This window comes from Diabrotica virgifera, chromosome 9 (assembly GCF_917563875.1).
Source record: "Diabrotica virgifera virgifera chromosome 9, PGI_DIABVI_V3a".
In the NCBI taxonomy this organism is placed as follows: Eukaryota; Metazoa; Arthropoda; class Insecta; order Coleoptera; family Chrysomelidae; genus Diabrotica; species Diabrotica virgifera.
In genome coordinates this window covers 192,833,574-192,854,832 of record NC_065451.1, presented here as the reverse complement: position 1 = coordinate 192,854,832, position 21,259 = coordinate 192,833,574, and the positions used below count along the sequence as shown (strand labels likewise).

Below are 21,259 nucleotides of genomic sequence, written 5' to 3'. Positions count from 1 at the left end.
TCGGCCAGCAGACTAGTACTCCATTTACAATGTTAACACTTTTCCATGGCTACATAGCAGAGTTTGGACAAGAATACGGGCTAACAATGAATGTCAAGAAGACAAAGTTTATGAGAATATCGAAAACTCAAAGAAATAACGAAAATCTCTTCATAAACGGATCCAATATCGAACGAGTCGACCAATATGCATACCTTTGAACAATGATCAACTCCACAGGAGATTACTTACAGGAAATCAAAATCAGAATAGAAAAGGCTAGATCAAATTTTAACAAAACGAGAAAAGTGCTCTGCACAAGAGATTTGAAGCTGGAGCTAATAGGTCTGGATCCGGCGTATGAAAAAAAAGTTGATTAATAGCAAGCTGAAAATTTGTTAATAGTTTAAGGGTATCTAGTAGGACAAACTTTGATATATGGGCACACTGGAACAAGGGAAGTTTTAATTGTGGAAGAGGTTAAAAATTTGGAACGGTCAGACCACGAAAACGGCACATGTATTTTGTCCGACAGAACAGACTTAGACTCTCCGAACAGAGATTAAACTCTCATGCAAAAATCAGACTCCCATTTATCACCAAATGGGCGTTTTAATGTGTGGAACATGTAGAATATGTCAAATGCTAGGAATTATGACAGGTGATAAATAGCAGTCTGATTTTTGCATAAGAGTTTAATCTCTGTTCGGAGATTTTAAGTCTATTCTGTCGGACAAAATAAATGTGCCGTTTTCGTGGTCTGACCATTCCAACTTTTTAACCTGTTCCACAATTCAAACTGCCCCTGTTCCAGTGTTCCCCTATATCAAAGTTTATCCGACTAGACACCCTTAAGCTATTTACAAATTTTCAGCTTGCTATTAATGAACTTTTTTTTCATACGTGGGATCCAGACCTATAAGAGTTAGGTTGGCTAGGTGCTACGTTTTCTCGACTTTGTTTTATGGAATGGAAGCTTGGACCTTGAATGTTGCATCAATGAAAAAACTAGAATCATTCGAGCTGTGGGTGTACAGAAGAATTCTGAAAATATCGTGGACAAAACACGTCACAAACAAAGAGGTTCTGAGAAAGATGAATAAAGGAATGGAAATCCTAAATACCATCAAAACAAGAAAATTGGAATATCTCGGACATATTACACGTGGAGAGAGATACAGCTTGTTCCAATTGATTATGCAGGGAAAGATTCAAGGAAAGAGAAGCATAGGGAGACTCTGAATATCGTGGCTACGCAACCTGAGAGAGTGGTACGGATGTACATCAAATGAACTTTTTAGAGCAGCCGTCTCTAAAATACGAATAGCTATAATATGATGATTGCCGACCTCCGCCGCGGAGATGGCACTTAAAGAAGAAGAAGATGGCTACAATGTCTTGACGAAACCGTTCTCCATGTACAACACATACAGCATCTAAATTTTCTGGAAAGAAATTCAACTGACCATCCAGTAGGTAAATTTTTATAGAGCATGTTACACTCCATTTCTCTGTAGATACTAAGTAATTCAATGACAATATCTGTGTAATTGTCCGCTTTGATGTGGCCACGAAAATTGGGCATACCTGTTTTAAAAGCTCTCCATGCTCCTACTTTAACTTCATTCAGCAAGTTGTCAAATTCGATATTTCTCATTACCTCTCATATTTGTGGTTCCACCAATACACCCTCTCTCATTTTTGAATCACTAACTAATAGACATTTCTTTTTTATATACAGGGTGATTGATTAGTAGGGTAAAGCTCAATAGCTCCGCTATAGTAATAGATAGCAATAAAAGTTAATAACAAAAATTTTAGCCACCTTTGAGCTTCACATTACAAAATTAGTTAGAATGTTACAGGGTGTTCGATAACACAGTGGCAGACCAAACTTATGTTTTTTTAAATGGAACACCCTATATTTTATTTTAACTTCGAAATCCTGTTAACTTCTCCATCACAAAAATATAAAGGTTTGTTATGTTATACAGGGTATTTACAAAGTTATAACCAATTTTATATGAAAATCGTAACAAGTTCAACTCCCTGTATAAATAAAAATAAGCAAAACAACAATGGTTTATTAACGCTATATTTTTTAGCGTACTGTCAAAATTTTCAAGAATGGTCGATATTGCTAATTTTCTTTATAACAAATACAGGGTGAGTCAAAACGCAAGTACATTATTTTCTCAGTAATTTTAAATGGAACACCCTGTATTTTATATCACTATTGAAAAGTACCATTACCGTACTTTAATTTTTAGATAACATTCCCTATGTCTACATTTATTAGTTTTCGAGATATTTTCATTTTTCAATGGACCAGTAGCGTGGCCACCCAAATCACCAGAATTTAATAAACTAGACTGATTTTTTTGGGGTTACGTTAATAATGAAGTTTATAAAATACCTCCAACAACATAGGTCTGGATCCGGCGTATGAAAAAAAAGTTGATTAATAGCAAGCTGAAAATTTGTTAATAGCTTAAGGGTGTCTAGTCGAATAAACTTTAATATGTGTAAACACTGGAACAGGGGTAGTTTTAATTGTGGAACAGGTTAAAAATTTGGAACGGTCACAGCACGAAAACGGTACATTTATTTTGTCCGACAGAACAGACTTAAACTCTTTGAACAGAGATTAAACTCTCATGCAAAAATCAGACTGCTATTTATCACCAAATGGGCGTTTTAATGAGTGAAACATGTAGAATATGTCAAATGACAGGAATTATGACAGGTAATAAATAGCAGTCTGATTTTTTCATGAGAGTTTAATCTCTATTCGGAGAGTTTAAGTCTGTTCTGTCGGACAAAATAAATGTGCCGTTTTCGTGCTGTGACCGTTCCAAATTTTTAACCTGTTCCACAATTAAAACTACCCCTGTTCCAGTGTTCACACATATCAAAGTTTATTCGACTAGACACCCTTAAGCTATTAACAAATTTTCAGCTTGTTATTAATCAACTATTTTTTCATACGCGGGATCCAGACCTACAAGGGATGAGATGAAAAATAGAATACAAAGTGTATTTCGATGTGTTAATTTACAAATGCTCCTTAGAGTAAGTAGCTCATTCAATGATCGTTTTTAGGCGTACATAAATGTGTTAGGAGATAATTTTGAACACCTTATGTAATTAAATATTAAAAATATTTTATTAAAAGTAGCTTCTAATTTTTTCAAACATGTTTTTTTGCAAAATGTATTACTGATAAATTATGTTTCGTTCTTTATTTGTTACATTGTTACATTTACATACAAAAGTAGTGTTTAATTGTCTTCACAAAATATTGTATTTTGTGTTTGTGTGTTTTTTTGTAAAATTTATTACTAATTTTCTTTGTTTATTTGTTGCATTAACATAAAAAGATAGTTTTTAATTGCTTCAAAAATGATGCATGTAGTGGTTGTGTTTTTGCTTGTAAAATGTGTTACTAATAAATTATTTTTATTTCTTTGTTTGCTACAATGTTACATTGATTACCGGATTGATAATCGGTAATCTTCAATTGTCAATTCAGTCATGGCTTACTTAAAATTTAGATAAATTTAAACACCTAAAATAATTTGCTCTGAAAAATGAAAATATCTCGAAAACTAATAAATTTGGGCATAGTGAATGTTATATAAAAATTAAAGTACGTTAATGTTACTTTTCAATAATGATATAAAATACAGGGTATTCTATTTAACATTGCTGAGAAAATAATGTACTTGCGTTTTGACTCACCCTGTATTTGATATAAAGAAAATTAGCAATATCAATAATTCTTAAAAATTCTGACAATAAATAAAAAAATATGGCATTAATAAACCACTGCTGTTGTGCTTATTTTTATTTATACAGGGAGTTGAACTTGTTACGATTTTCATACAAAATTGGTTATAACTTTGTAAATACTCTGTATAACATTACAAACCTTTATATTTTTGTCATGGAGAAGTTAACAGGATTTCGAATTTAAAATAAAATATAGGATGTTCGATTTAAAAAAACATAAGTTAGGTCTGCCACTGTGTTATCGAACACCCTGTAACATTCTAACTAATTTTGTAATGCGAAGCTCAAAGGTGGCTAAAATTTTTGTTATTAACTTTTACTGCTATGTATTACTATAGAGGAGCTATTGAGCTTTACCCTACTAATCAATCACCCTGTATAGGAATCCTCCAACCCTCATCCGTTAGGATCTAGTACTTTAACAAATTTTTTTCATTAAGCCTAATTTTATGTGTAGTGGCGAAAGAAGTACGTTTTGACGGTCAACCAAAGGTTTGTTGGTAACATTTCGTGGCCTCGGAGTTAGTGCTTGACATAGTACTCCTAGTGGCCAAAAATTCTATAGGATAATTCTGAATTTTATATTGTACAATTAAGTACCATGTTTGGCCATAAATCAACGCAGTTACATAATTGAATTTCTAAATTACAATACAATATTATTTTGAAAGCTTTCCAATTTTTCGGTAAAATAAATCTAGTAAAGTATTGTCAACAGTCTATAAACCTAATTAACATTTACAGTATAATAAATTTAATGATTCACTTATTAAAATCAAAACGTTAGTTGTAACAATCTGTGTCATGTAGTGTTTCGAATTTAAGTATAAAAATAGATTTTTATACACTATTGTGTAGATTTGATACTCCAAAACTTAAAATACGAACAAAGCTACTGCTTGCATCACTTTATTCGACTAAATAAAATAAGAACCTTAAGCTACCTATTGTTTTTTCTGGCGTGAGCTATTTTTGTTTCGTTTTATGGCTGTCGTCTTTTCTCGTTGTGTCAAATTTAGCTCCTATATGTATGCACTATAGTCCATTCTTTCACGGTTTTTGCTCTAAATTTTAAATAACCGCTTGGTTTGACATGAAATTTGGCATACGTATAGCTTACATGTCAAAGAAAAAAAGTGATATTGTGCCGATGTGTGCTTTTGCCCTGGGGTGACTTTCACCCCCTTTTGGGGGTGAAAAAATATATGTCCAAAATAAGTCCGAAAATGGGTAAACTGACTAATTTTAAGTAACTTTTGTTCTATAGAGCTTTTTCGCCAAGTCAACACTTTTCGAGTTATTTGCGAGTGAATATGTTCTTTTTTTAACAAAATAACCACATTTTTTGACGGTTTTTCGCAAATAACTCAAAAAGTAAGTATTTTGTCGAAAAAAACGTTCTTAGCAAAAATATAGCACATAAAAAAGTAAAAAAAACGGTGTACGCGTTAGGTCTCTGGATCTCGTAGAACCAGAGTTATAGCCAATGAAAAATAGATTCATATTCACCAAATTTCAAACAGAATATTTCGACGTGAAATATCCAAAAAATTAAGCACTTTTTGGGGAAAACCCATTATAACTTTTTTAAAGTGTTTAAACCAAGCTTTATTTCTGTTTTTACAAAAAGTTTCTAGCATTAAATTTAAGCAAGTTACGCTCAAAATAAAGTTGGTTCCTTTTGTTTTTGCCAAAAAAAAAATCGGGAAGACCACTCCCTAATTAGCAACTTAAATGAAATTATTCGTTACCGGTCCACAAATTATTTTACTTATGTTGTGTTTATATGATCTGTAAGTTTGATCGACTCAAAGTGCTTATTTTTGAAAAAATTTGGTTTCAAAGTAAAATTTTTAAAAATTTAAATTTCGAAAAATATGCTTTTTTTCAAAATAACTTAAAATTGTTAGAGATACCAAAAATCTCGAAAAACAAAAAAGTCAGATTTTCTTTTCTGAATATCATGTATCTTTTTGTTTCTCTGTTAGACAAAAATTGATTAAGATTTGGTGTTTCTAAATTTGCATACATTCGTGACTCGTTCAACCCGTTTTAACTACAGCCTTTTCAATAATAAGGACTTTGAAGCGATGAAACTTACAGATCATATAAACAATATATACACGAGTCAAGAAACTTGTGAAGTCGTAACGATTAAGTTCATTTAAGATACTAATTAGGGGGTGATTTTCTCGATTTTTTTACCAAAACCAAAAGGGACTAACTTTATTTTGAGCGTAACTTGTTTAATTTTAATGTTAGAATTTTTTTTTATAAAACAAAAATGAAGATTTTTTTAAATACTGTAAATAAGTTGTAATGAATTTTCCCCGAAATGTACTTAATTTTTGGTTATTTGACGATAAAGTACTCCATTTGGAATTTGACGAATATGAACCTATTTTTCATTAGCTATAACTATGCTTTTACTAGGTGTGGAGACGTGATATATACACCATGTTTTTAAATTTTTTACAGGCTATATTTTTGGTAAGAATGTTTTATCGACAAAATACTTACTATTTGAGTTATTTACGAAAAACCGTCTAAAAGCGTGGTTATTTTGTTGAAAAAATGAACATATTCACTGTCAAATAACTCGAAAAGTATTGACTTAGTGAAAAAACTCTATAGGGGAAAAGTTACTTAAAATTAGCCAGTTTATCCATTTCCTGACTTTCTTTGGACGAATATTTTTTCACCCCCAAAAGGAGGTGAAAACCACCCCCAGGCCAAAAGCACATATCGGCACAATATCACTTTTTTTCTTTAATTTGTTAGGTACGTGTATGCCAAATTTCATGTCAATCCAAGCGGTTCTTTAAAATTTAGAGGTTTTGCAATATTTTACCGTTAAAGAACGGACTACTACAAATTCTTATTTTTTATAGTTCAAGCAGAATGTTTTCTGGTTTAATTCATACTGCAAGATTTTTTTATTATTCATTTTCAGACTCATTTTTTGTAAATAAAAATAGTTAAAATTTGATTTGTTTCAGAGACCACCATTATCTTTTTAAGTACATTTCGACCTCTTGATATCTTTGCAAAAAGACGCTATAGCGACATCTAACAAAAGATAGGCGAATCCTAAAAGACTCCATTTCCAAATAAATAATATTGAAAAATAAAAATCTTCATGATTTCTTAGGTCGTAAACAAATTCTCACTTTCACCTATACCCTAGAACAAATAATACCTAATGTTGTTCTGAAGCTATTTCCTTGTGGCATTTTTATGATTAATTATTTATATGGGAAATAAGCCACAATTAAAATGAAAAAATAATTTTATTAACGTTTCGACGCCCAAATCGGGTGCCGTTGTCAAAATACAAAATACTACTAATGGAAACAAAAATGTTGTTGCTTAGTAAAAAAAATTCTTCTAATAATTTATTTAATTTGACTCATTTATATCGGCAATTCAGATACATATGATACATTTTAAAGTAGAAGACTTAATATTATAATACTAGAATATTAATGTCACCGTTGCATGTGGTTGTCTTTTTAAAGACAGATCACATGCTATGATTTTTTTTGTGACGGATATTCTTGAGTTGGGGTTGATTTCATGTAATCGAATGAACTATCTTTCAGTAAAGTCGTATCGGCAGTCGATGCCGCGACCTGGATAAGGGACACGACTAGAGTAAGCAAAAAAAAAGTGGGTGGTCCTTGTTCTGTTGGACATTAAAAACGCTTACAACTCGGCAAACTGGGGCCTCATTATAGACAGAATAGTCGAGAGTGGGGCTCCGGAGTATGTGTCCAACATAATAAAAGACTACCTATCTGAAAGAACCGTATGTATATCCAAGAAAAAGAAGATGAAAATGACCGCGGGTGTACCCCAGGGGTCAGTCCTGGGACCCTCACTGTGGAATATATTATATAACGGGGTACTAGAAGTAAACACGGAGAGAGGAGTAAGGGCGATTGCATACGCGGACGACCTGGCCTTACTAGTCGAAAAATGATTGGGGCATAATAGAAAAAGTAAACCGAGCAATAAAAAGAACCGCGGAATGGATAGAAGAAAATGATCTAAAACTATCAGTAGAGGATGATCTATGTCCTGAGTGTGGGGTGGTGGATGACGCGCGGCATGTCGTATTCGTGTGCCCTGCATATCGTGCGGGGAGAACTGAGCTGCAGCTGGATCTGGGGTCTCCTCTAGGTGAGCCACAAGAGCTCATGGATAGAATTATCGGAAGCAAGAGGGACTTCGACTTGTTCATTGCTTTTGTCACAAAAACCATGAAGCACAAAGAAGAAAAAGAGAGACAACTACAGGCGGGATGACCCATATTACATATCATATTATTTATTTACAAAAAAAAAATCGTTTGTGTTGTGGTTGGTAGTCAGCGGGGGAGGACCCTATACACCCTAACCACGCTGACTGCCTATTTAATTTTATCTATTTTACTTTTTAGCTGATTTTATCTGTTCTTTATTATTTTATCGGATTTTATTAATTAATCTATTTAATTTTATTTTTAACTCTTACCGTTCTTTTATTTTCACTTTCTACTTTCTCCTGTTCATGTTCTCTATCTTTTCTTTCTATTCTCTGTTTCTCTTTCTTTTATTTTCTCTTTTTCTCCCTCATCTCTTTTATTCTTGTTTCTTTTTCTTATGTTATATTTGTTCGTATCGTTGTGGGGCAGTCAGTGGGGAAGGACCTTTTACATCCGACCTACACAGACTGTCCCATCTTAATACCAGAGTGAGTGACTGAATGGGTGGATGAGAAGGCGTGCATAGATGAAAGCATGAATGATTGGAGTTGCTCGTAGCTGTCAACTGGCATTCTTTGGTTGGTTCCATCTTGGTTTGGGTGGCGTTCTGGCTGCCCCACTACCCCGCGCGCGGCGACCGGTCTCGTGCGGCGCGCGGGGGCGGCCAGGCGGCCGGCTAATCCGTGGAATACATGCTGGGAGTGCCGGAGGGGAGCTATGAGTAAGGTCGACGGGTCAGATATGCTCGCTAAGAGCGGTTCCGGACCCGCCGGCTGGAGAAAGAGGAGGTGGGTTTAGTCGGTAGGCGGCCCGGCAAGATAGAGATAGGACGGGCTGAATCCGACACACCTGGGACACCTTCCCAGACGGTCTTAAGAAGTTTCCCACCTCCCAAAAAAAAAAAAAAAAAAAGTCGTCCCAGGAACGCAACTCATAAATATTGGCAATATCATTTTAAAGTCTTCTACTTTAAAATGTATCATATGTATCTGAATGGCCGATATAAATGAGTCAAATTAAATAAATTATTAGAAGAATTTTTTTTACTAAGCAACAACATTTTTGTTTCCATTAGTAGTATTTTGTATTTTGACAACGGCACCCGATTTGGGCGTCGAAACGTTAATAAAATAATTTTTTTCATTTTAATTGTGGCTTATTTCCCATATAAATAAATAATACCTAAGACAAGACACAAAAGCAAGAATCTATAAAGCAACAATTAGAACTATATTGACATACACGACGGAGACAAGACCTGACACATCTAAAACGAGACGACTACTAGAAACAACAGAGATGAAACTACTTCGACGAATATCAGGGAAAAGTCTGTTGATAAGGAGAGAAGCGAAAACCTAAGAAGAGCATGCAATGTAAAAGACATAAATGGATGGATGAAAAACGGAAACGGGAGTTTAACGAATACATTAGTAGAATGGCAGAGGATAGGATAGTACGAATAGCACGAGATAAGTTATCAAATGGACAAAGAAGTATTGGCAAACCAAGAAAAAGTTGGTGCGATAATTTAAACAATTTAGGAGGCTAATATTGAAGAAGAAACATGCTTTAAAGCCTACATACAAGAAGGAAGAAGAAGACCTATACCCTATCCTTCTACAATTTGCAAGTAAAAAGAGCGATAAATGCATATACATGGGGATCTAAAATTTGCATCACACAATACGTTAATTTATCTAGGTAAAATATCAAACGAATGTTGATTTTTAGTACTCAATTCGTGAGTAAGAACGAAGGTAAATAAAGCGAGTTAAGATTTGATTTCTTTCAGAGACCATCGCCATCTGTTTATGGACTTTCGACTTCTTAATCTAACCATCGAGTAAGCAATTAATAATGCATTTATGTGCTTTTTCCTTGCAAATTATAGAATGATAGGGTTTAGGTGAAAGTGAGAATTTGTTTCAGACCAAAGAAATCTTTCAGATTTTTATTTTTTAATATTATTTATTTGGAAATGGAGTCTCCTAAGTTTCGCCTATCTTCAATTTTTTGTATTCATCTTGTCCTTGCGATATATTCGTTCTCCTTTTTATCCGTTACTTGTCACATTTCATCTGTCGTTCGTTACAGAATATATTTGGTCAATATCCAAAATTAGTTTTGTTTTTGACAAGTCAACGCAATTGTGACAATTATTATTTACATACATTATACAATTTTAGTAAAACTTTTGCGAATTTAAATATTAAATTAAACACTAACAATTTAAGAAACGTCAAACACATTAAGGAAAAAACATTAAAATATTGTCATAATAGAAAAATTCCCTGACCAAACTACCACGATTTTGAATAAAAACAATGTTTTAAAAAGTGTGATTTGATTTTATGCTTAAACGGTAATAGGTATAGATTTTTTAAAAATGATTAACCATTTTCAATTTCATTGCAACACGAAACTACAGCCGCATCATATTCTAGTTCAATCAGAGAGTGCAGCAAGCACCTCTACCGGTTTCGAAACTTATTAGTCTCTCATCAGGACGCACATATGCTGCTCTCTCTGACCCAACCCAGACAAACCCCGGCGTGCAGTTACGGATTGCAACGAACGAAATGGCAGGGATGCTCTAGCGGCAACTGCTAGCAAAAGACTAAGTTTTCAATCTAATAGCTTATAAAATAATATTAAAAATATAACTCTACATCCCACCAGACTGAAAACAATGGGAACCTTCTCTGGTTATACCTCCGAGGCTTCTAAAATTTGCAAGCCATAACGGATGCTGAGACTAAAGAAGATCAGGGAATTTTACAATTTATTATTTACGTCCCATGTATAGATTTAGTCCCATCTATAGATCATAGATTTTTTACTTCATTTGGCAAAAAGTTATACAGACCGTCATCAGTCGAATTTTTATACTCTTTGTCAACCTAAAACGTTGTGTTGTAATGACATCTGCATCTATAGATCATGGAAGTTGGAGTTTGTGTTAAACTTACCTTTGTTGGCATGAATTTCAAGCAGTGTATCATAATACACATAGTTTCAAAAGTTATGCATCACCTTAAATTATACTCATTTTCATAGTTGATTTTTTCATGAACACATTAACAGATTCCGCTAACTTTTTTATTGTTTTAGATTTTTGTTTGGTATTTACTTACACAGTTGGGTAAATATTTACTCAAACTTCTTTTTTGTACTTATACCTCTCTCTCTCTCCTGTCGTTTCCCATTAATGAGGATCGTGATTTCTTCCAATATTCCTAACAATGTTTCTCCATTGGTCTCTATCTTCAGCTGCTCTAAGAGCTTCGCAGAATGAGTTTCCAGCTGAATGCTTTTTCCAGCTGAATGCTTTATTTGGTCAGACCATCTAGTTGCTGATCGTCCTCTTGATCTTCTCCCCGGAACGTTTCCAGAAACAATTAATCTCTCCAAACTGTCGTCACCTCTGCGAACCACGTGACCAAAGAATTGCAGTATTCGTTGCAGACATATTGTGGACAGCCTTTTTTTAATCTTGAGTTTGTTTATAATGGAAACGTCTGTCCTATGAGCTGTGCAAGGTATGCGCAGCATTCTTCTCCAGCACCACATTTCAAAGGCATCAATTTTTTGGCGCTCGCATGCGCGAAGAGTCCAAGTCTCTGCTCCGTATAAAAATATTGAGAATACAAGGGCATTCACCAGTCTCATCTTGATATTTTGAGAGATAGATCTGTCTTTCCAAACTTTAGTTAGGCGACTCATCGCATTTTTTGCCATACCAATACGTCTCCGAACTTCTGCTTCACAGTTACCATCGTTAGTTATACTAGACCCGAGATAGACAAAGGTGTTTACTATCTGGTATTCCTGTAATATGTTAGTCAGTTGAATAGTGTCAAATCTGTCGACCACCATTATTTTTGTCATAGCTTTATTGATTTTCAGACCAACTTTATTGCTTTCGTACGCAACTCTTCGCAGAAGATCAAACAAAAAAGCTCTTTCTTGTGGAAGAAAAGAAATGTTTTTCTCATGTTAAATTTGAGACGTCGTGTGTGGAGGACATGGTATAAGTGTGAAGGACAGCTTGTATATTAGTGCACCCTAATATCTATGTATGTCCGTATTTTGGCATTTGATCCGAGCTTGACATGTGACACCGTTGCCATATCCTCTATTTTTTCATACTACCACATTAGATAAAGTTGCATTTAAAAAATATGTAGTTTTGAAAAACCAATTAAGTTTTTTATGTTGTTGTTTTTACCAATTTTGAAAAAAACGTAAAAAGGTTGAATTATCCACGTCCGTCTCTCCGTCCGTCCGTCTGTCTTTTTGTCAATAAACTCAACTGCTCCGTCATTATACCAGGTAGAATAACAAATGAGGTGCCAAATGAAAGCTCATAATCCAAGGATGGTACTAAAGGTGAACCATTTGACATAGGCTGTCCGTCTGTCCGTCCGACCGCGAATCTAACTCATCCGTCACTACACCAGGTAGAATGACAAATGAGGTGCCAAATGAAAGCTTATAATCTAAGGATGGTACTAAAGGTGAGAAATTTGAGCTAGGCTGTCTGTCCGTCTGTCCGTCCAACCGCGAATATAATTTCTTCGTCACTATACCAGGTAGAATAACAAATGAGGTGTCGAATGAGGGGTTATAATCCAAGGATGGTACTAAAGGTGACACATTTGACTTAGGCTGTCTGTCCGTCCGTCCGTCCGTTCGACCGCGAATATAACTCCTCCGTCACTATACCAGATAGAATGACATATGAGGTGTCAAATGAATATTCAAGGATGGTAGTAATGATGAGAAATTTGACCTAAGCTGTCTGTCTGTCTGACCTAGGACTTCCGGTTTTATTATATTATTCGACTTTTCGACTGTTTTCAAAAAACAAAATATTTACAAAGCATAGGACTATAATACGATTTTGATGTATACCTGCCCTTATATCTTGTCCTCCCTAGAGGGTGTCTCAAACTTAACATAAGAAAAACGTTTCTTTTCTGAAACCCGGCATAAGTTCAAAAAAGAAGTTTGAGTAAACCTTTTCCCAACTATGTAAATGCCAAAGAAAAATATAAAATAAAAAAATTGGCGGAATCCGTTAATCTGTTCAAGAAAAAATCAACTATGAAACTGAGCATAATTTTAGGTGATGCATAACTTTTGAATCTATGTTTATATAGAGTGAAGGTTGTGGCATAATAATATCTAACTTCATAAATAAAGGTTTACAGTGTTCCCTATACTCTGTTCTTGCAAATATCCTCACTACTCTTTTTTTGTAGTTCAAAAGCTGTATTATATTAGCTAGAGCAGCGGTTCTCAATCTGTGGTACGTGTACCACTGGTGGTACATTTCATTTTTTGCGGTGGTATACAAAACTCAAAAACAGCCAAAATCAGCATCACTATTATAGTTAATTAGATAACCTAGTTAGATATGTATTTCAGCTAGGTGGTACCAAAAATAATAAAAAGTATTTGGTGGTACATGATACAAAAAGATTGAGAACTGCTGAGCTAGAGTATACGTAGTATGTATAATAAGTCACAATTTTGTAGAAATAGTGCAATTGGTGTTCCCAACTTCTTTCTCAGTCATAATAGAACAAACTTACTATTTATCTACTTAGTCCAGGAACCGTAGCTTTCCACCTCGCAATTTTTACAGAATGGATCGATTTGCTTGAAAATTTAAGAATAAGTAGTGGATAGTCCAAGGATCAAAGTCTATATAATGCCGAAAGGCGCTTTTACCATGGGGGTGGTTGCCACCCCATCTCGGGGTGGAAATTTTTTATTATAATTTTAACTGCAAAAGTTGATAAAAACATTCATTTTAAGCAAAAAATTATATATACATTTTTTTGATAAAATTAATAGTGTTCGATTTATTCGCTATCGAAAGTGTTAGTTTTATATCGAAAAAATCAATGTTTTTCGGTATTATACTCATTTACTATTCACTCAATTTTTGCCGTAGAAAAAAGTTTTGCAATCCAATTTCTTGGGAATTAAATAAGCTACAATTTTATCTTTAAATATTTTTTCGTATCTCTGATGCTACTCTTTCTATTCTGAAGCAAAAGGCATTTTTTACCAAACTACAAAAATTCGTTATTCGCTTTTAATTACATTTTTTTAAAAACTAATCATTCTAAGCCAGTCAAACTTTTGGAATCTATGAATAATACATAAATAAAGAAGAATGAATAAGGCCGATGACTAAGAACACCGCTAACTTACATTATTATGCTTCCAATTGGATATCTCCTTTTTTTTTCAAAAAATATATTGATTTTTTAACCGTAACTTTTTTATTTTTTATCCTAGAAAGTTTGTTAAAAAAGAATTTTGTAGGTTTTTACAGGACCTACAGGGCTATTAACATTATATCATTTGAAAATCCTCATTCTCAGAAAGAGGTGACTTTGTAAGGGTTGGTAAAGATGGTTTTTGCATGTTATTACAAGTTTTAATTTTCAATAGCTCACTCAATTTTTGCCGTAGAAAAAATTTTTGTTCCAAACCAAGTTCTTGGGAATTAAATAAGCTACAATTTTATATTTAAATATTTTTTCGTATCTCTGATGCTAATCTTTCTATTCTGAAGAAATGGGCATTTTTTACCAAACTACAAAAATTCGTTATTCGCTTTTAACTCATTTTTTTTTAAACTAATCATTCTAAGCCGGTCAAACCTCTGGAACCTATTAACAATACATAAATTAAGAAGACCAACTAAGGTTAATGACCAATTTTAATTAGGGTGGAGAGTAGGGGGAAGTTTACGATCAGTTTTTCGCTGAAAAAAAATAGGGACTGACATTCTTTTTACTATAAGTCACTTAATTTTTGAGCTAGGGACTATTTTTTTAATTTCTGGAGATAGATATTTTTAAATACTTTAAATTAGCTTGAACAAGTTATCCTCGAAAAATGCATAGTTTTCCCGTCTTTTGACTTTGAAACTACAATATTTAGCATTTTACGAAGAAGAGCTAACATATAATAAAGTATAGCTCGATTACTATTGGTTTTAAAGCAAATTATAAAAACGATTTTGTTTATTTTTTCAAAAGGTACATTTTTGTTAAGTAAACTTGTTTTGATAGAACGAAAACTTTTTGAGTTATTAGCAGAAAACTGATTAAAAACAATGATTTTTTCGATTTAAACCAACACTTTCGATAGCGAATAAATCGAAAACTATTACTTTTATCAAAAAAATGTATAGAACGTTTTTGCTTAGAATTAATGTGTTTACCAACATTTGCTGTCAAAATAAAATAAAAAATTTCCACCCCCGAGATGGGATGGCAACCACCCCTATGGTAAAAGCGCATTTCGGCCTCATATAGATTTTGATCCTTGGACTATCCACTACTTATTCTCAAATTTTCAAGCAAATCGATTCATTCTGTAAAAATTGCGAGGTTTTGTCCTATTTTAAGCTTCATTACTTGGACTAACTATTGTTTTACTGGTATTAGCACTGTTTTACTAAAAGCATTCCATAGATTTACTGTATTACGACTTCTTATTAGTAAATGTTAGTTACAACTTAACTCAATATTCCAACTATATTTGTATAGATATCCGTCATAAAATTGCGTGCGTTTAACAGAAATTGTGACACCATTTTCTTAAATTATCTACATACGTGAAAAAGTAAAGTTATATAGGTACAAACGTTTTCACAATCTGAAAAAAAAATCGTTCCAAGAAAAAATATTAAAATAAATAAAATAAACATAGACGGCTGCGCTTCGACTTAATGCGAGTCTCTTACCATCCTCTGACATATGTTTCTAGGTGTACCCGTCATCAGAGAGGCGCGTAAGAAGTCTGAACTGAATCCAAACGCACCGACTACTGGCAATTATATTAAAATAAGATACAAACGCATGTCTTTAGCGAGGATAGTTCAAGTGTATGTCGATATAAGTAGCCTACTTCATTTTTTTACACAACTTTAGTTGAAAAATTGAGCTAAAACTTACCGTATAACCCCTACAAAACCCAAGTTAAAGGAATCAGGTAGGGTGCCAGTACATAAGTAAAAGATGAAAGTGCAGAAAAGCTTTAATAGTCAAAGTAACAGACACAATAAATAAATAATTTATATTATTTGTAACAATATAAATGTACATTTGATTATTCTAACAGTACACCAGCACAACGAAACAAAAAGAAATCATAAAAAAAAACAAAAAATGTCGGAGTAATTTTTTCGAGTATTATCGACATATACAACTTATTAATAATAATAATGATTTTGTGCACAACACAAGCATATATTTTATTTTAAAACACTATAGATACATTTTGGCAATATTTCAAGGCACTGTTTGACTAGTTTTAGATTTGACTGCAAGTTTAGCAGCGAAGAAAAATCAGTAAGTTAAGACCCACCACCAATCTACTTAATGTATTGCGATCTGCGCTCACCTGGTACTTCTAGAGTTGCACTTGTGTTAGCAGTACCGATGGGATTGGTAGCGGTACAGGTGAAGGTTCCTGCGTCCTCTGAAAACAGATATTAAAAAATATAATATTATACATGGTCGGGATTTTAAAAACTAAACATACGTAATTTAACATAAGATTTAATTTTCTTCATTGCTTTTTTTAAAGAGAAAAAGAGACAGAGAGAAATAACAAGATGAATAATCTGTGTATTTGATTTCATTTATAATTTATTTTAACTACAACCGTGTTAAAAATGCAATTTTTAGCACTCCATACGAGCATTAAAAATGCTACTTTAAGGGACTAGTGCTTTAAAATTTTTAAGGCACTGCGATTCGTATTAGTCTAAGAGCTAGTGAACCTTTTGACTAACGGTCGTCCTGTAAGGCTAAAAATTTGTAGAGTGATAATTCATAGCACACCAAAGCTAAAAACCATGACCTGGCAGGCCTCAGCGGTGCACGTGTATCTACCAGGTGAATCGAAAAGTGCAAATTTAGGGGGTAAAATAAACTTTCTCCTGTAAGGTTTAAGTTTAAGTATGTGTTTGAGTAAGTCATTTAGAAGAAATGTGTACAATGACAGGCGATTCTGAAGAGCATAAGACCTTGCCAGGCGAGGGGAAAGATTAGGGGTTTTTCCTAAAATTATTCTTTTTGCATCGAACAATTTTTTTTAGGCTTTTTGAATCATTCCAAACAGAAAAGGTCCTTAGTTATTTTTCTCTTAAGTTAATAGTTTTTGTTATATAAGCGATTGAAAATTTTGAAAATTGCGAAATCGGCCATTTTTAACCCAAATCGGACATTTATCTAAAAATTTCAATATTGGCAAGGTACGCAGATATTCCTTAAACATTGATTGATGAAATCCCGAAGAGTTTTTTGCAATAAAATATCGAAAACCGCTTTGTTTTTTTAATTGCTAATCAAGCGGGCGCTACACTGTAGTATAATTGAGGACGTTTGAGCTTGCATAAATTCATTATCTCGAGAATGGGCAAATTTGAAGAGAAATCCTCAGACAGGTCGATTTTTATTTTTGAATTAGGACTTTTTGGTATATATATAATACTAGTGACGTCATCCATCTGGGCGTGATGACGTAATCGATTATGTTTTTAAATAAGAGTAGGGGTTGTGTGATAGCTCATTTGAAAGGTTATTTAATTCTCTATTCAGTAATATAAACATTAACATAATTATTTATACAGGGTGTACAAAAAAAATTTTTTCTTCTATTTGTCAAATTTAATCAAAGTTAATTTAATAAAAAAAAAATTTTTGTACACCCTGTATAAATAATTATGTTATTGTTTATATTAGTGAATAGAGAATTAAATAACCTTTCAAATGAGCTATCACACAACCCCTACTCTCATTTAAAAAAATCATCGATTACGTCATCACGCTCAGATGGATGACGTCACTAGTATTATATATATGCCAAAAAGTCCTAATTTAAAAATAAAAATCGACCTGTCTGAAGATTGCTCTTGAAATTTGCCAATTCTCGAGATAATGAATTTATGCCAACTCAAACGTCCTCACTTATACTACAGTGAAGCGTACGCTTGATTAGCAATTAAAAAACAAAGGGGTTTCGGATATTGTATTGCAAAAAACTCTTTGGGATTTCATCAATCAATGTTTAAAGAATATCTACCTACCTTGGCAACTTTGAGATTTTTAGATAAATATCCGATTTGGGGTTAAAAATGGTCGATTTCGCAATTTTCAAAATTTTCAATCGCTTATATAACAAAAACTATTAACTTAAGAGAAAAATCACTAAAGACCTTTTCTGTTTGGAATGATTCAAAAAACTTAAAAAAAATTTGTTCGATGCAAAAAAAATAAATTTAGGAAAAACCCCTAATCTTTCCCCTCGCCTGGCAAGGTCTTATGCTCTTCAGAATCGCCTGTCATTTTACACATTTCTTTTAAATGACTTACTCAAACACATACTTAAATTTAAACCTTACAGGAGAAAGTTTATTTTACCCCCTAAATTTGCACTTTTCGATTCACCTGGTAGATACACGTGCACCGCTGAGGCCTGCCAGGTCATGGTTTTTAGCTTTGGTGTGCTATGAATTATCACTCTACAAATTTCTAGCCTTACAGGACGACCGTTAGTCAAAAGGTTCACTAGCTCTTAGACTATATTGACCGTATAGGCAATTTTGATGTAATGTCAAAAAAATATAAAAATGGAATGTCAGTCAAGTTCAAGTAAAAGTGTTTGTAGATATTGTCCTGTAATTACGTTTGTAGAAAAAATATTGTATGGTATGCGTGTTAAAAACTACATTTTTGAGGCACTCATGTGAATTGCAGAACTCGCTTCGCTCATTGTGCAAACTTTCACATGCGTGCCTTAAACGTGTACTTTTAACACTTATATCATAAATAACTATTATTTAACTTTATTATTTAATTAATTTAATTTAAAAGATAAATAATTTATTAGAGAATCAGTCATTTTGAAAAGGGGTCACCTCCACTTTTTTTTTAAATTTTACAGGAGAAAAAAATCTTTTTATCTTTAAGACTTAAGAAAATAACTGCTTTTATGAATTTTTTTCAGTTTTAAACTTTACTATACAAACTGATGAATATTTTAAAAATATATTTTAATTTTAACCTAGCGCTTAATAGCTAAATACTACGCCTTCTTCCATCTTTCATCATCTAATGTAACTTTATATAAATTCACAATTTTGCTTTTTTATTCTTCTTCTTACGGTGCGTTATCCTTAAGGACGTTGGCCATTACATTTGCCCATTTAATTTTATTTGCAGCCGCGCTGAATAGTTCTATGAAGGTCATTATTACTTCCAAGGTACGTTATTCTTATTACTCTTTCCAGATCTGTTCCGTCGACATTGACCTTCTGTTTTGGTGCTTGCTGATGAACATCGTTTTCGTCTTCTTTGTATTCAATTTCATTCAAAATTTTCTACAGGCTGTCATTACTCAGTCCATTAGGCGCTGCAGTGCTTTAGAATTATCTGCCAGAATGACCGTGTCATCAGCGTATCGCAAGTTATTCATACATTGCCCGTTTATAATTATACCGTCCGATATGCTTTCCAAAGTTTTCTTAAATATCTCCTCAGAGTAAACGTTGAACAGCAAAGGTGACAGGACACATCCCTGGCTTATTCCCTTCTCGATATTGATTTTTCCAGATGTTAGCCTTTTGCTCTTGGTACAGGTTTGAAATGAGCCTTAAGTCTTTATCCTCGATATTGCATGGCCTTAAAATATCTATTAGTTTATCATGATTCACCAGGTCAAAAGCCTTCTGAAAGTCTATAAAACACAAATATACATCAGAATCAACATCTCTACATCTTTCAACTAGCACACGTATTGAAGAAAGTGCTTCTCTTGTTCCGAAGACATTCTTAAAACCAAATTGAGTTTGACCAGTGTGTTCGTCTAGTTTATTGTAGGTATACTCTATTGTGTATTATTCGTAGTAAAAGCTTTAGCATATGATTCATCAGGCTAATAATGTTATGGTCTTCACATTTTTTGTAGTTTCTCTTTTTTGTTAGTGACATAAACATCGATGTCAGCCAATCATTTGGTATTTTGCCTGTTTCGTATATTTTGCTAAATATATCTGTGGCGACACGCTTCATTTACTATTTTACTATTTTTTAATTGCTAATTTTAAATATTAACTTTCCTTTCTAAACGAAATAATATGGGTCATTTAAAATTCACATGTGTTTCGGTCCTAATATACAAACCATATGCATAGAAGAGCCTGTTAAGTTTTAAGAAACGAAATATATCCCTATTCAGGTAAAATGCCCTTGCAGTTTTTAAAACACCAGATCTAATAAATTGTCGCCTGTCTGGCCATATGGTAGAACCACATAATGGCAGATTAGTGTTTGTGGTCTAGTTCAGTAGAGTCACAGCGGGTACCCCGTGCGGTCACACCCTCGATAAAATAACAAACCCTCTTTCGAGACATTTTCACGTTCTTTTTTTACCGATTGAAATAAATATATTACTGACAGACAGTTTGTTGTTTTTACATTTATTTTAATTTCATTTACTTGTTTCCGTGGACAATAAGGTTATTACACGCAACTCAACCACCACCACGGAACATATCTTCTTATTATAATAATTTTGCTTTACTTACCGGGATAAGCTTGAGAAATGGTCAAGCGGCAAACTCCATTCCTAAAATGCAATTGGTAGTCTCTAGAATTCTGTATAATGCGTCCATTCTTAGACCACAAAACGTTTGGCTGCGGTTCCGACTGCACGATGCATTCAAACTTGGCAGCTTGGCCTGCGACAACTGCAATGTCTCGTAGTGGCTAAAGACAAAAAAAAGAATATATTATTTATTTAACCTTCCGATGACCAACCTTTTTTTGTTACACGGATGACCAAGGGGGGGTAAAAATGACCCCAGGTCAAAAATGTCAAAAATGACAATTAACAAAAAAATAAAGTTTTTTTTTTAATTTTTATTTTTTTTTTGGCATGGACTTTATGTCATTCAGCCAGTCACAACATGAGTATTAGTGTCATGTGTAGTGTGTATGTTGAGTAAGTGTCTTGTTACTTTGCAAAGTTGACGTCATTAGCGTAAAGCTACTTGTAATTACACATAATAAACGCTATTTTACTAAATATCAACTTCAGAATATATTTTTTTTTTCGTAAAATATAGGGAATTTTTTTTATTTCAAAATATGAGGATATCTAGAATGATATTAAAGTCAAATAAAAAAATAATGAGTTAAAAATTAA

At 33.3% G+C, this 21,259-nt stretch overlaps 1 protein-coding gene across 8 annotated transcripts in view; it reads right to left on the bottom strand.

The window, feature by feature from the left end:
- LOC114338523 (titin) overlaps positions 1-21,259 on the bottom strand; it is a 751,244-nt gene that overhangs the window by 68,146 nt on the left and 661,839 nt on the right. For all 8 annotated transcript variants that reach the window (XM_050662823.1, XM_050662825.1, XM_050662826.1 and 5 more), the window contains 2 exons: positions 20,640-20,820; positions 16,451-16,528 (listed from right to left, as the gene is read on the bottom strand). In XM_050662823.1, the coding sequence (XP_050518780.1) occupies positions 16,451-16,528; positions 20,640-20,820 (259 nt within the window). The remainder of the gene's footprint in view (positions 1-16,450; positions 16,529-20,639; positions 20,821-21,259) is intronic.